This window comes from Chiloscyllium plagiosum, unplaced genomic scaffold (assembly GCF_037043375.1).
Source record: "Chiloscyllium plagiosum isolate Xiang-an unplaced genomic scaffold, Cpla_swu_hap1 HiC_scaffold_20, whole genome shotgun sequence".
Taxonomy (NCBI): domain Eukaryota; kingdom Metazoa; phylum Chordata; class Chondrichthyes; order Orectolobiformes; family Hemiscylliidae; genus Chiloscyllium; species Chiloscyllium plagiosum.
The window spans coordinates 30,594,654-30,606,836 of record NW_028270158.1 but is presented as its reverse complement, the minus strand read 5'-3'; the positions used below and the strand labels follow the sequence as shown (position 1 = coordinate 30,606,836).

Sequence of the window (12,183 nt, the reverse complement as noted above, 5' to 3'; positions counted from 1 at the left end):
TCATCTATCTCTACTTCCATACAGACCTTCTACTTACATTGTAAAATACATGGCATTCGGGATTGTGGTGACTGAGTTAACCACCTCAAGAAAGTGATATGTGGCTTGAATGCAACAAGGGTACTTACATACTAAGAGGTTCCAATTTATAGCTCATTAAATCTTGGAAAAGGAAAAAATAAATCACTGAAATGAGATTTGTATCATTTGTTATTAAATGATTGGCTTCATGCAACAGAATTAATTCATGCAAAGCTGACAACTGAATTTAGATTTAAAATGCAAAGCATACAAAATCTTTTGATATTGTGAACAGGATCATCTGTTAGTCTGGAGTGTGATACCAAATACATCCAGGTATACTGCATGGCTCAAGACAACAATTTACCACCATCTTCTGAAGGGCAACTAGGCTTGGGCACTAAATGCTGGTCAGCCAGCGATGCTCAGATGCCACAAATTAAAAAAACTATTTCCCTAGTTCTAATGGCCAACATATTGGTAATGTAACCACAGAGAACACCAACTGAATACACCTTGAAAAATGGGGAAAGTGACAAGAATCCATGCTTTTGGGTCCTGAAAACAAATAATCCAATTCAGAACACAATTCCTCAGCACTTCAATGAAAACTAAGGAACAGTCAGAGAGAGTTATGTAGTGGATTCAGTTTTATTTTGCAGGAAGCTTGAGAGTATTTGAGGACGAGAAAATATGTAGCTGCTCTCCTTAAAGCATAGAAGAATGGCAAAAAAAAGAGTCAGGGAGGAGAAAACTACATTTCTTGTAGTTTAAAAGGATGACGACACCAGTTTAAAAAGTCATAAAATGTCATAAGATATCACGTTGAAGAAGAAAAATTTGTACGGCTCCGGACAAAGAGCAGGTACGCAGCAGCACTTGGAGGGCCAGCAGAGATTAGATGGGCTAAATACCTTCTGTGTGAAATAACTCAATAAGCAAAGATACAGATATGGTTTAGAACGTCAGGCCAAAAGTGGAAGGACAGAAGGAAATGAGGGTCAAAAGACTGAAGGATATTTCTAATATGCATGGTTGGAGGAGACTGCAGAGATAAAATGGAGCAAGATCATACAGGGATTTGTAAATGAAGGCAAATAAAGTCTGAATTCTTTATTCAGAATGGATTTCAATTGAAGGCTTGTAAGAATAGGTGATGATTGGTAAAAATACTTGGTTAAGCTGAAATTTACATAAAGTGACATTTAGGATACCAAATACAGCATTGGGAAAGGTCAGTTAAAAATAGTTCAAGTGTGGATTGTGTTGCAGAGTTAGAGGGTAGTGGTTTTGGTGCCAAGAAATGGGGTTTGAATCTCAGAACCAAATTGAACACATAGTTGGCCACATCAGTATAACAAACTATGTAAACAAAATATAAACTGCTCAACATAGAATGGGGATTAAAACATACACTCAAAAACAGATTGCTCAGTGGTGTTAGCGTCAGTACCACCTGCAATGGCTTCTCTTGCTTCCCCTGCCTCAGTATCAGTGTTTCCCCAAGATCTAGCCTTGATATTCAAACATAACTAAATATACCTATTGCCCAGTACAGAGATGTGGCAGCAAGATGGAAATAACTGAATCCTGAATGCTGAAGGGCATATGACTTTAAGAATATGTCCCTAGAAAAGCTAGGGCGAGGCCTGTTAATCAAGGATGACATTTGTACAATAGTTAAAGACGACCTCAGTTCAGATCAGGACACAGAACCAGTTTGGATAGAGTGGAGGAATATTAGGAGAAAAAAGTAATGAGTGGGAGTGGTTTATAGGCCCCCAACAATAACCATAATGTGGGACAAGGTACAGTATAAATGAAATTTTGAGTGCTGTGACAAATGGATGATTTTAATCTACATATAAACTGGAAAAATCAAATTGGTAGCAGCAGCCTGGAAGAAGAATTGATAGAAAGCTTTCAAGATAGTTTTTATAACAGCATATTCTGCTAACTGACCAGAGAGAAGGTTATATTAGACTCAGCCTTATTCAATGTGACACGATTAATAATCTCAGAGTAAGGGCTCCTTAGTTAGAAAACAGCAATTGCAAACAAATATTTTGTATCCAGTTTGAAACGGTGAAGAATGGGGCAAAGACTAGTATTTTAAATGCAAATAGGGCACTACTGAACTCATGCTGTTGACATCATACTGCATTGCAAGCCTGTGACACCACCAACTGAGTTAACCCCCCTCCATTATGATAAAGATTCTCCACAATAAACTGCCATCTTTTCAAACCTTGCCATGGCTCCACCCTGCCGGTTATCTCCTCCAGTCCAACAATCATCTGAGGTATTTGTGCTCATCTAATTCTGCCTCAAGCAGTTGCAATTTGAAACACTAAACAGCAAAATACTGTGGGTACTAGAAATCAAAGAAAATCTGGAGAAATTCAGTACTGGCAGCATTCATGGGGAGGGAGAAACAGAGTTACTGCTGAATCTGGCATGACTCTTGTTCATAACTGAACACCAGAACATTTAACACCTGAAGCACAAGTTTGTGAATCAGAAGGACCTTGGGAAATTTCCAAAATAAAATCTCTCATTAATATAGATAAGGATCATTCACAGCAATATCTTAGAAGTGAACTCATGGTTTGTCATCTCCACTAATCACAATTCAAGTTTTCACAAACTGCAATTCGAAGAAATTCGAAATTTCTTCCTGCAGCAAAGTTATATTAGGCTTGGAACATTAACTCTTCCTCTCTCACCAGAACAAACTGCATATGTAAAATTCACTCAATATGGTTGCTGCTATCCAAAAGCACGGTGCGGCACTGCCACCTCACAGTGCCAGAGACCCAGGTTTAATTCCCGCCGCAGGCGACTGTGTGTGTGGAGTCTGCACATTCTCCCGTGTCTGTGTGGGTTTCCTCCCACAATCCAAAAATGTGCAGGTTAGGTGAATTGGCCATGCTAAATTGCCCGTAGTGTTAGGTGAAGGGATAAATGTAGGGGAATGGGTCTGGGTGGGTTGCGCTTCGGCATGGACTTGTTGGGCCGAAGGGCCTGTTTCCACACTAAGTAATCTAATCTAATCTCATCTAATCTAAAAGTTCTTTCACTGTGATGTCAGCAGCTAATCCTTGTTGGTGAAAGGATGCTGCCTGACTTGCTAGGTTTCTCCAGACCTCTCTTTGTTTCAGATTTCCAGCATCTGCAGTTTTTTGCAGATTTTATTTTTGGATTTAAAAGCAATCTGGTTAGAGATGAGGAACAACAAAGGCAACAAGTCACTTATGGGAGTTATGTACAGGTCTCCTAACACTAATCACATGATAGGACAGGTATCAAGGAAGAAATCATGGGAGCTTGTCCAAAGAATTATCATGTGATATTTTAAACTTTACATAGACTGGGAAAAGGTACTCCAGATGAAGAATTTGTTGAATGTTTTCAGGACAATTTCTTTGAGTATCATGTTATGGCACCAGAGAGTAGGCTATATTAGACCTGGCTTTCAACAGCAAGGATTTGTTACAGACATCATGAAAGTGTTTTTGGATAGCAGTAACTATATTATGAGTAAATTTTATATATGCAGGTCATTCTGGTGTAGCGCATGTGTCATCAACGTGAATTCGCTATAAGTCACTTGATTTGTGGACTTTGTTTGGATAATGCAAACTTTCTACTGAATGGATATTAGTCGGCTTCTACAGCACGATTTTCTATAACGAGATTGCAGAGGAAAGCAACAATCACGCTATACCAGAACAACCTGTAGCTCAAGGGAAAAAAGGGTGGGTCCAAGATAACTATTTTGAATGTAACCAAGGGCAATTGGGAGGGCACAGAAGCAGAGCTAGCAAGTGTTCTGGCAATTTAGGTTAAAGGATTGGTTAATTGAGATGCATCAACAAACAATTAAGGGGATATTCCAGAAAGCACAGATACACATCAATAAATAAGAAAAATTAAAGGTTGGATCTGCTTTCCATCGTTAATTGAAAAAACTCGAAATAAATCATCTTGTACAAACTTAGTTGGCAGGTCAGAAGATTGAACAGAATGTTAAAAACAGCGAAGATTTACTAAAAGGTTAATGAGGGAAAAATTAGTGAAAAATTAAAAAGAACGCTTACCAAAAATGCTCAAGAAGGATAGGAAAAGTTTCTTCAGATATTTAAATTAGAAAAGTTAACAAGATCAGTACTAGTCCGACAGAAAATTAGTAATGAAGGATACGGAGACGGCAAACACATTGAACAGGTATTTTGCATCGGTCTTCACCAGGGAGGATACAAATAGTTCAGATTGAAAGGGAGGGAAAATTGCCAGAGAAATAATACTGGAGTAAACTGCTGGAACTGCAAGTTGACAAGCTGATGGATTTCACCCAAGGGTCTTAAGAAAAGTTGCTAGTGAGATCACTGACATGTTGGTTTTAATTTTTTTTATATAAACATTCCTTATATTCGGGGCTAGTTCATATAGATTTGAAAATAGCTCATATAACTCTTATCCAAAAAGGGAAATGCAGAAAGCTGGAAGCTACAGGCCAGTTAGCTTAACATCTATGGGAAAAATGATAGCCATTATCATTAAACATGTTATAATTGGGCACATGGATAAGTCCAAGGCAGAGCCATTATGGTTTTGTCAAGGGGAGATCATGTTTATGATTTATTGGAATTCATTGAAGAAATAACTTTTGCTGTGGATACAGGAGAACCAGTCGATTTCCAAAAGGCACCTGATAAGGTGCCTCATTAAAAGATTGCTCTGGAAGTTAAAAGCTTATGGCACTGGGATAACATGTGGCATGGATAGAAGACTGGCTAACAAGAAACCAAGAAAGAAAAGAATATCTTTCAGGCTGGCAAAGATGCCATGAGTGGTGCGCCACAAGGTAGGTGTTGAGGTCTCAACTCAAATTTATATAATCAATTTGGATGAAGGGACCGAAGGTATGGTCACTAAATTTGCTAATGTTACAAAGGTAGATAGGAAAGCAAGTAGTGAAGAGGACGTAAGGAGCCTACAAAAGGATATAGATAGATTCAGAGTGGGTATAAATCTGGCAAATGGGGCATAATGTGGGACAGTGTGAAATTGTCCATTTTGACAAATAATTAAAAAGATACATTAACAAAATGGTGAAAATTGGAAGAGCTCAGAGGCAGAGAGAGCTGGAAGTATATTAAAATCACAGATGGCTAGTGTGCAGGCACAGCAAATGCTAAGAGAATGTTGTGTTTCATTGAGGGGGGAATTGGACTTGAGAGTAAGGAGTTTATGCTTCAGTTATATATGGCATTGTTGAGACCACATTTGGAGTACTGTGTACAGTAGTCATTATATTTACAGAAAGATGCTAATGCGTTGAAGGCCAATCAGATACGGTTTACTACACTAATACCTGGAATGAAAGGATGTCTTATGAGGAAAGGCCCAGCCTTTATTTTCGAGTTTAGAAGAGCCAGAGGTGACTTGATTGAAACAAAGATGACCTGAGGGAACTTAACCAGGCAGATGTGGAAAGGTTTCTTTTTGTGAAAAAATTTAGACCGAGATAATAGTTTAATAAGAAGTCGCCCATTTAAGACAGAGATGTGAAACAAAAGGTCTCTCAGAGGGTTGAGTCTCGTCGGAATTCCCTCCCGCAAAAGGCTGCAAATACAAAAGCATTGACTTATTTTAAGGCTGAGGTTGACAGATTCTTGATTGTCAAGGCGTGAAAGATTATTGCAGGCATACAGTAACATGGAGTTGAGACTAAAATCAGATTAGTCATGATTTTGAGAGTGTCAGAGCAGCTTGAAGAGCTAAGTGGCTTACTCTCATCCCATGCTTACTTGAAGGCCTAACCACAATCAGTCTTTGACATTATAATAATCACCACACCACATCAACTGGAAACCGATCGTAAATAGTACCATTTATCTTGGGCTGAAATTGACCCATTATCAATAGCTACATTACGCAATGTTTTTGCCTATTAAACTATGGTCCGCCATAATTAGACAATTGGTAATTATATGGTTTAACACAGAAAATGTCTCAAGATGCTTCATGGAAGCATTATAAAAACTAACAACTACAAAAGAAAGTATTAGAACGTATGACAAAAAACTTGGTCAGTTTTTAAGAAATATCTTCAAGTAGGGGAAATAAACGGAAAGCTTGAGAGATAGAAAGGTTTAACAAAGGAGCTCCAGAGATTACAGCCTAGGCAGCTAAAAGTACTATCAACAGATTTAGTACAATTAAATTCAAATGCATAAGAGGCTATAACTGGAGAGGCATAGAGCGGAGAGTTCAGAGCTGGAGGCAATACCAATAGTGGAACAAGGTCAGAGTGCTTTTTTTTTTACATGAGCAAAGTTGGAGTGTGAAGGGTTGGGCCAGGAAAGATGGAATACTTGAGAGAAGAGAAACAGGGGACAAAAAAAGCATTGCAGCAGGAGAATGAGTGTCAAGGTGAATAGAGAGAAAAGGAAACATGGGGAGGAAAAACAAATGATACACTCAAGTCAGAAGCAGACATGAAACCATAATACAAATGGAGACACAAAATCAAGTTACATAGGCATGATTATATAGCAAGATTAACACGATGCCCCTTCCGCAGTCTTAAATCGTAATGGAAGACAGGTAGTGGTGAGATGCTTGTAAACACACAGGTAACATCTCAGATACAAGAGTAGTTCCAACTTAAAAATACAAATAGTGCAAAAATTCTATTTTCATGATATCCTGAACATTTCATGCCATTTCACATTAAATGTTAGTGTGTAGGTCACCCATCAGTGACAAACAACATTCACTATAAATCCAATCATATGTTAACAAAATGGACTAGATTAAGAGACCAGGTGCAGAAAAGTAAAAAATGAATGACCAAGCACAATAACAAAGTAGTAACAGCAGAAAATAGACCTCAGTCATGGATGCTATTTCACACACCATTTGTCCAAGTTGCTGCACTCCTGGATTGCTTCAATTATTTCTTTTGCATTTCTAAATCATCCTTCATCTCTTTAGTATAAGCTCTATCTATGGGCCAAACTATATGAACTGTCACAGGACATTGGTCTCAGTATAGTTAAGTCCACCCTAACAGAACAGCTAGTAAGAACACCCAAGTACAGGTATCAGTATCCCATGAATCATAACCTTTTCTTCCCAGCTGCACATTAAGTTGTCTATCTGCTTGACTCCGTGCCAATTGGCACGAGATTCAACTCACAATCCAGACTCTCTACTTCTGAAGCTCTGCCTTTTAATTTGACCCACAAGTGTTCAAACTTTTTCTCAGCAGATCATCATCTACTGTTCTATATGTTACTGGTTCCTATAGAGAACTATGCAGGCACATTGAGATAACATGCTCTCAACAGAAATGGTAGTAAAATGAACATATTAGTATCTGATGCATTGGATTGCATGCTTGAATGAATAAATCTACCTAATTTACCAGTGACAAATTTTCAGAAATAGACCATTTGGTCATACTTGTAGGGAAGTAGCAGTCAATGAAAATTAAACTCTGTCCTTACATCCAATAAGGATAATTGCTATCCCACTCATTTTATAAAGTTCATCTACATTCAAATAATTAGTTCCTGTAGAGGATGGAAATTTCAAAATCCTAATGCAGTTTTTAAGAGGCTGAATGAAATTCAAAACTTTCACATAAAATAACCAGACACAAACAGAATCCACCCTGTTAGCAAATATACGCTCATTACTGAACATTTTTTGACGACTAGATCCAAGGGTGTAGCCAGAAATTAATAAATAAACACACAGATACACAGGTAGAGGAACTGCAACTGATTAAAGTTGTTTCTCATTAAGATTTGCAAATACACTGCAGAGAGCAGGATATCTCAGAAACTCAAATTTCACCCGTTTCTCACATTGAAGGTGTGCATCAATGTTAAACTTACCAGAGCCACCGTTCTCTTTGTTTTGCATGGCACTTGGTGGTGGCATTTGCTGTGGCAACTGTTGTGGCGGAGTCTGCTGCGGTGCTGGCGGGGGCTGGACCTGTGCCGGCTGCTCAGAGTTGTTGCCACTGCTGTGTGTGTTTTTGTTCCACATATTCACACCCTTATAGTTATACTTGCTCGGGTCTCCCCAGGCAGCAGTGCCATCATCGATTTCCATTTTGCGGCGAATAGACTCTGGTGAAGGTTCCTCCCAGCCTGTAGGTTCTTCCTCTTTTGATGAGGCTGGCATTGGGCCATTGAGCCAGCCAGAGCCAGAGGATTTATTAGGAGGAGGTGCAGCTCCCCAAGAGCCATTACTGTCCTGCGGCTTAGTCCAGTCTGCAGAGCTATTCGGTTTGGTGGGCTCCCCCCAGCCCTGGGGCTGAGCAGCCTTGGCTGGCTCTCCCCAGCCCTGGGGCTGAGCAGCTTTAGCTGGTTCGCCCCACCCCGGGGACTGAGCAGCCTTGGCCGGATCACCCCAGCCTGAAGTACTGTTGGGGTTTGAATTGTTGCTACTTGCCCAAGTGCTTCGGCCTGTGCTTGATCTTCCAGATTCATTCCACCCAGATCTCTCACCATCATTGTCCCAAGTGGCTGAACTACTCTTCTGGGAATCCCCCCACTGGCCGTTCCTTGAATTTTCTCCCCATCCGTCAGCTCCAGAAATTCCCCAACCTTGGTTTGATTTCTGCCCATCAACCCATCCTTGCTTGACCTTTTGCGCATCATTCCATGTAGCTGACTTCTCTTCTTTATTTCCTCCCCATGTTTGATTACTCTTAACCAACCCTGTAGCAGCAGAATTATCCTCCCAACCCCCTTGGCTGCTTGAGCCTTTGGTGTCTCCCCATCCTGTGTTGCAAGAGACTGTAGCAGGCTTTGGATCGCCCCATCCAGATACTGATGAGGTATCATTACTGACAGGGCCAGGCCCATCCCCCCACCCCCCTGAGTTAGAAGTTTGAGCAACACAACCTCCCCAAGCTTCTGTTCCATTGTCAGTTTTTCTCTCACTCTTTGCTGAAGGTTCAATATCCCAGGCAGTGTTTTGTTTGATTGGAGTCTGCCCCCAACCTGTATTGGAAAGGACACGTGGATCCAAGTCAGTTCTACTCAGAATACTTTGGACCATTCCAGGTTGGTCAGGTTTCCTTTTTTCACCACGTCTGCCAGTGCCATCACCACTTCCTACACTCATTCTATCATGACGACTCCCTGTGCTCTCTGTGCTTCCTTCACTGTCTGCTGTACCAGACGTTGATGGAGTTCTAACCCACACATTGTTCTGTTCATTTGGCTGACACACAGTATTCTGATTTTGACCACAAAGAGCATCATCTAGATTCTTCCATCCATTTGTTCCCTTCCTGTTACAATTTCCGTTTAGACCATTATTGGAATGCTGATTATTAGGCAGTTTGCTCCATTCCCCATTTGAGACATTAGTGCCAGTGTTTGCATTTGGTGCTGAGTTTCCCCAGACTCTTCTAGCCCCTCCGGAGCCTGTATTGTTCCCTGCCCCCCAAGCAATATTATGGGTGTTGACCACACCAGATTCCCAAGCAACTCCACCTCTATTGCTTCCACCATTACTTCTGTAGGCAGTACTCCCAGATCCATTGACAGCAGATTGTGCTAGAGTTGCATTCACAGTGTCACCACAAGTTTGTCCCAAATTGCTGTTTGAGCCTGGACATTTTTCTCCAGGGTAGTTAGTGCCAGATGTACCCCAAGTCGTACCATTAGACCCACTGTTCATTCCTTCGCTAATTCCTCCATTGCCTGGTTTAGAAACGGAAGTGCCATTTGTAATTGAAGTGGCCTGAAGCTGAGATGGGTTTACTGTGCTCATTCCTAAGGGTACACCCCATCCCCCAGGCCCTGTAAGTTTAGGCAGTTCATTTGTCTGCATCGAACTAGTAGAGTTTGGTAAGCTAGAGGTCAAAGGGTTAGTAGTGTTATTTGGTCCATTCATTTCAGTGTTAAGGTTTTGAGGTTGTCCACTGAATGAAATGTTCCTTGTACCATTAACTTCTGCACCTGCATTATCCTGCATTCCTTCCCAAGAACCATGAATCGACAATTCCATATTAACACTCTGATTATTTAGCATTTGACCTACAGTGCTACGTTGAACATTGTTGCCAGAATTGCTACCAGGCATAGGTCCATGCACAGCATTTCCATCGTTTTCTAAAATAGGCCAGCCACCTAGGTTGGCAGTTGATGTGGAACCTATGCTGCCCCAAGCATTCAGTTTACCATGGTCACTTTCTGGTTTGCCATCTACATTTTCTGATGAACCCTGACATGTGCTTGACAAAGGGCCTCGAGATCCACCCCAAGGCCCATTAATACTTCCATTTCCTACATTATTGCCGACATTTCCAACCACAAACTGACTTGAAGATCCATTTCCATTGCCTGTTCTGTTGCCATCATCATCCGTGCTCCCCGAAGCCATGATATTGAGGTTCTTCTCTGACCCAGAGCTTGAAGCAGAGTCAACGTCCATACATTCTGAAGCCAACTCTGGGTCACTGCCAGTGATTGAAGGCCAGGCTTCTTTGTCAGACCCGTCTACAATAACTTTATCCCAATTTGTAGAAGAGTCACCATTGGTAGAGACAGGTCCCCAGTGAGAGTTTTCATAATGCGATCCCAAACCACTGTGGTTTAAATCTGTAAGAGAAACAGGAATCTCAAGTTTATATTTTATCATTTAGCAATAGCATAGAATCAAGCTATCACTGGACCAATCTTTCAAACACATTCTTAATGAAGTCACATTGATACTTAATTTAGCAGAAACGTGCCGAAAGCAATTTCAATTCCTTTGCATGATAATCAGCAAACCTCTCACAGCACATCCACCAGAACATACAGATATTTATATGCTACCAAGTTAGTAGCTTTGGAATTCTCAGATTGAGGCAATGGACCTCTTGCACGAAACATGCTTTTATAAATTCTTAAACTGTACTTGAAAGAAAGAGAACTTATAATACATACAATTGAGAGGATAAAGATTCATCCTGCTCTGCCAAAATAAATTAATATTAAAGCACTTTTTAAGTGAACTTCTCAATCCAACAGTTTGTCAATCATGGCTAAATGAATCACCCAAAAGAAAAACAATCCAATTTCAAGAGCACAGAACCTCTGGCACTGTGATTCTGAAAAATTATGTTCATAAACCATGCTCCTGGTTTCTCTGATCCTCATATTAGTAGTAAAGCAACAGAGCAGTAAACCACAAACACGTGCTTTCAAAAAGCAAAACAAAATGCTAAATCATATTGCTAGCTGCTAGATCACAGCAGAAGAGATCATAGTAAAATTATACAAATGCCCTAGTAACACAGCACTTCAATTACTATTCAGTTTTGATAGCAATATACAAGGGAGTAAATACACAGGTTATGCATTAATCCAGAGAAGATCCATCAGATTGGTTACTGGTATCCAAGCTAATTATGAGCAAAGGCTACAAAAAAATGTGAGCTACATAACCTTGAATAGGAAAATTACAAATCTAGAGTACTACTTCCAAGGAATGACAAGACTCTGTCGGAACAATGGTTGACTGCGGGACTAGGAAAATTTAAGACCAATGACGATTTACTACACAAAGTGGCCTTCAGACAGAATAATGGTCAGTGAAACCGAGATGAGAAATAGGAAAGGGAATTGAGTTTTTAAACTTGGCAATCGTGAATAAGTATGAGTCAATTATCCCCTTTATCGACAGGTATTTTATAGCCTTACAAAAACAGCTGTAGACTATGATACAGATCGTTCTACTATAATGTGACAACTGCATTCCTCTGCAACCCCACGCCAGAGAAAACTGCTGTATAAAATTGCTCTCTGTTCAGTAGAAAGTTTGCATTATCCAAACAGTTTTCACAATTCATCAATTGTATTATAGCCAATTTGTGTTAATGAAACACATGTTATACCAGAATGAACTGCACTACCTGCAGAGCCTGGAACAGAGTTAATTCTTCATTCTTTTCAGGCTGCTGTGCAAAACATGTAGTTGGCAAATTGTTGAGGGCAATTTTAATTGCTTGCAAATGTTAATCTGCCGGTAAATGTTAGAAGCCGCTCTTTCCATAAAATTATTTGCATCAGTAGCCAAGTGGGTTGATGAACATAAAGTTGACAAGACAAACATAGATAGCGTTAAGAGTGTGGACGGAGAAGA

General features: G+C 40.2%; 1 protein-coding gene across 10 annotated transcripts in view; it reads right to left on the bottom strand.

Moving 5' to 3' along the window:
- The window catches only part of tnrc6a (trinucleotide repeat containing adaptor 6A), a 172,456-nt gene that overhangs the window by 54,451 nt on the left and 105,822 nt on the right, over nucleotides 1-12,183 (bottom strand). For all 10 annotated transcript variants that reach the window (XM_043711717.2, XM_043711718.2, XM_043711716.2 and 7 more), the window contains one exon: nucleotides 7,932-10,655. In XM_043711717.2, coding sequence (XP_043567652.2) covers nucleotides 7,932-10,655 — 2,724 coding nt within the window. The remainder of the gene's footprint in view (nucleotides 1-7,931; nucleotides 10,656-12,183) is intronic.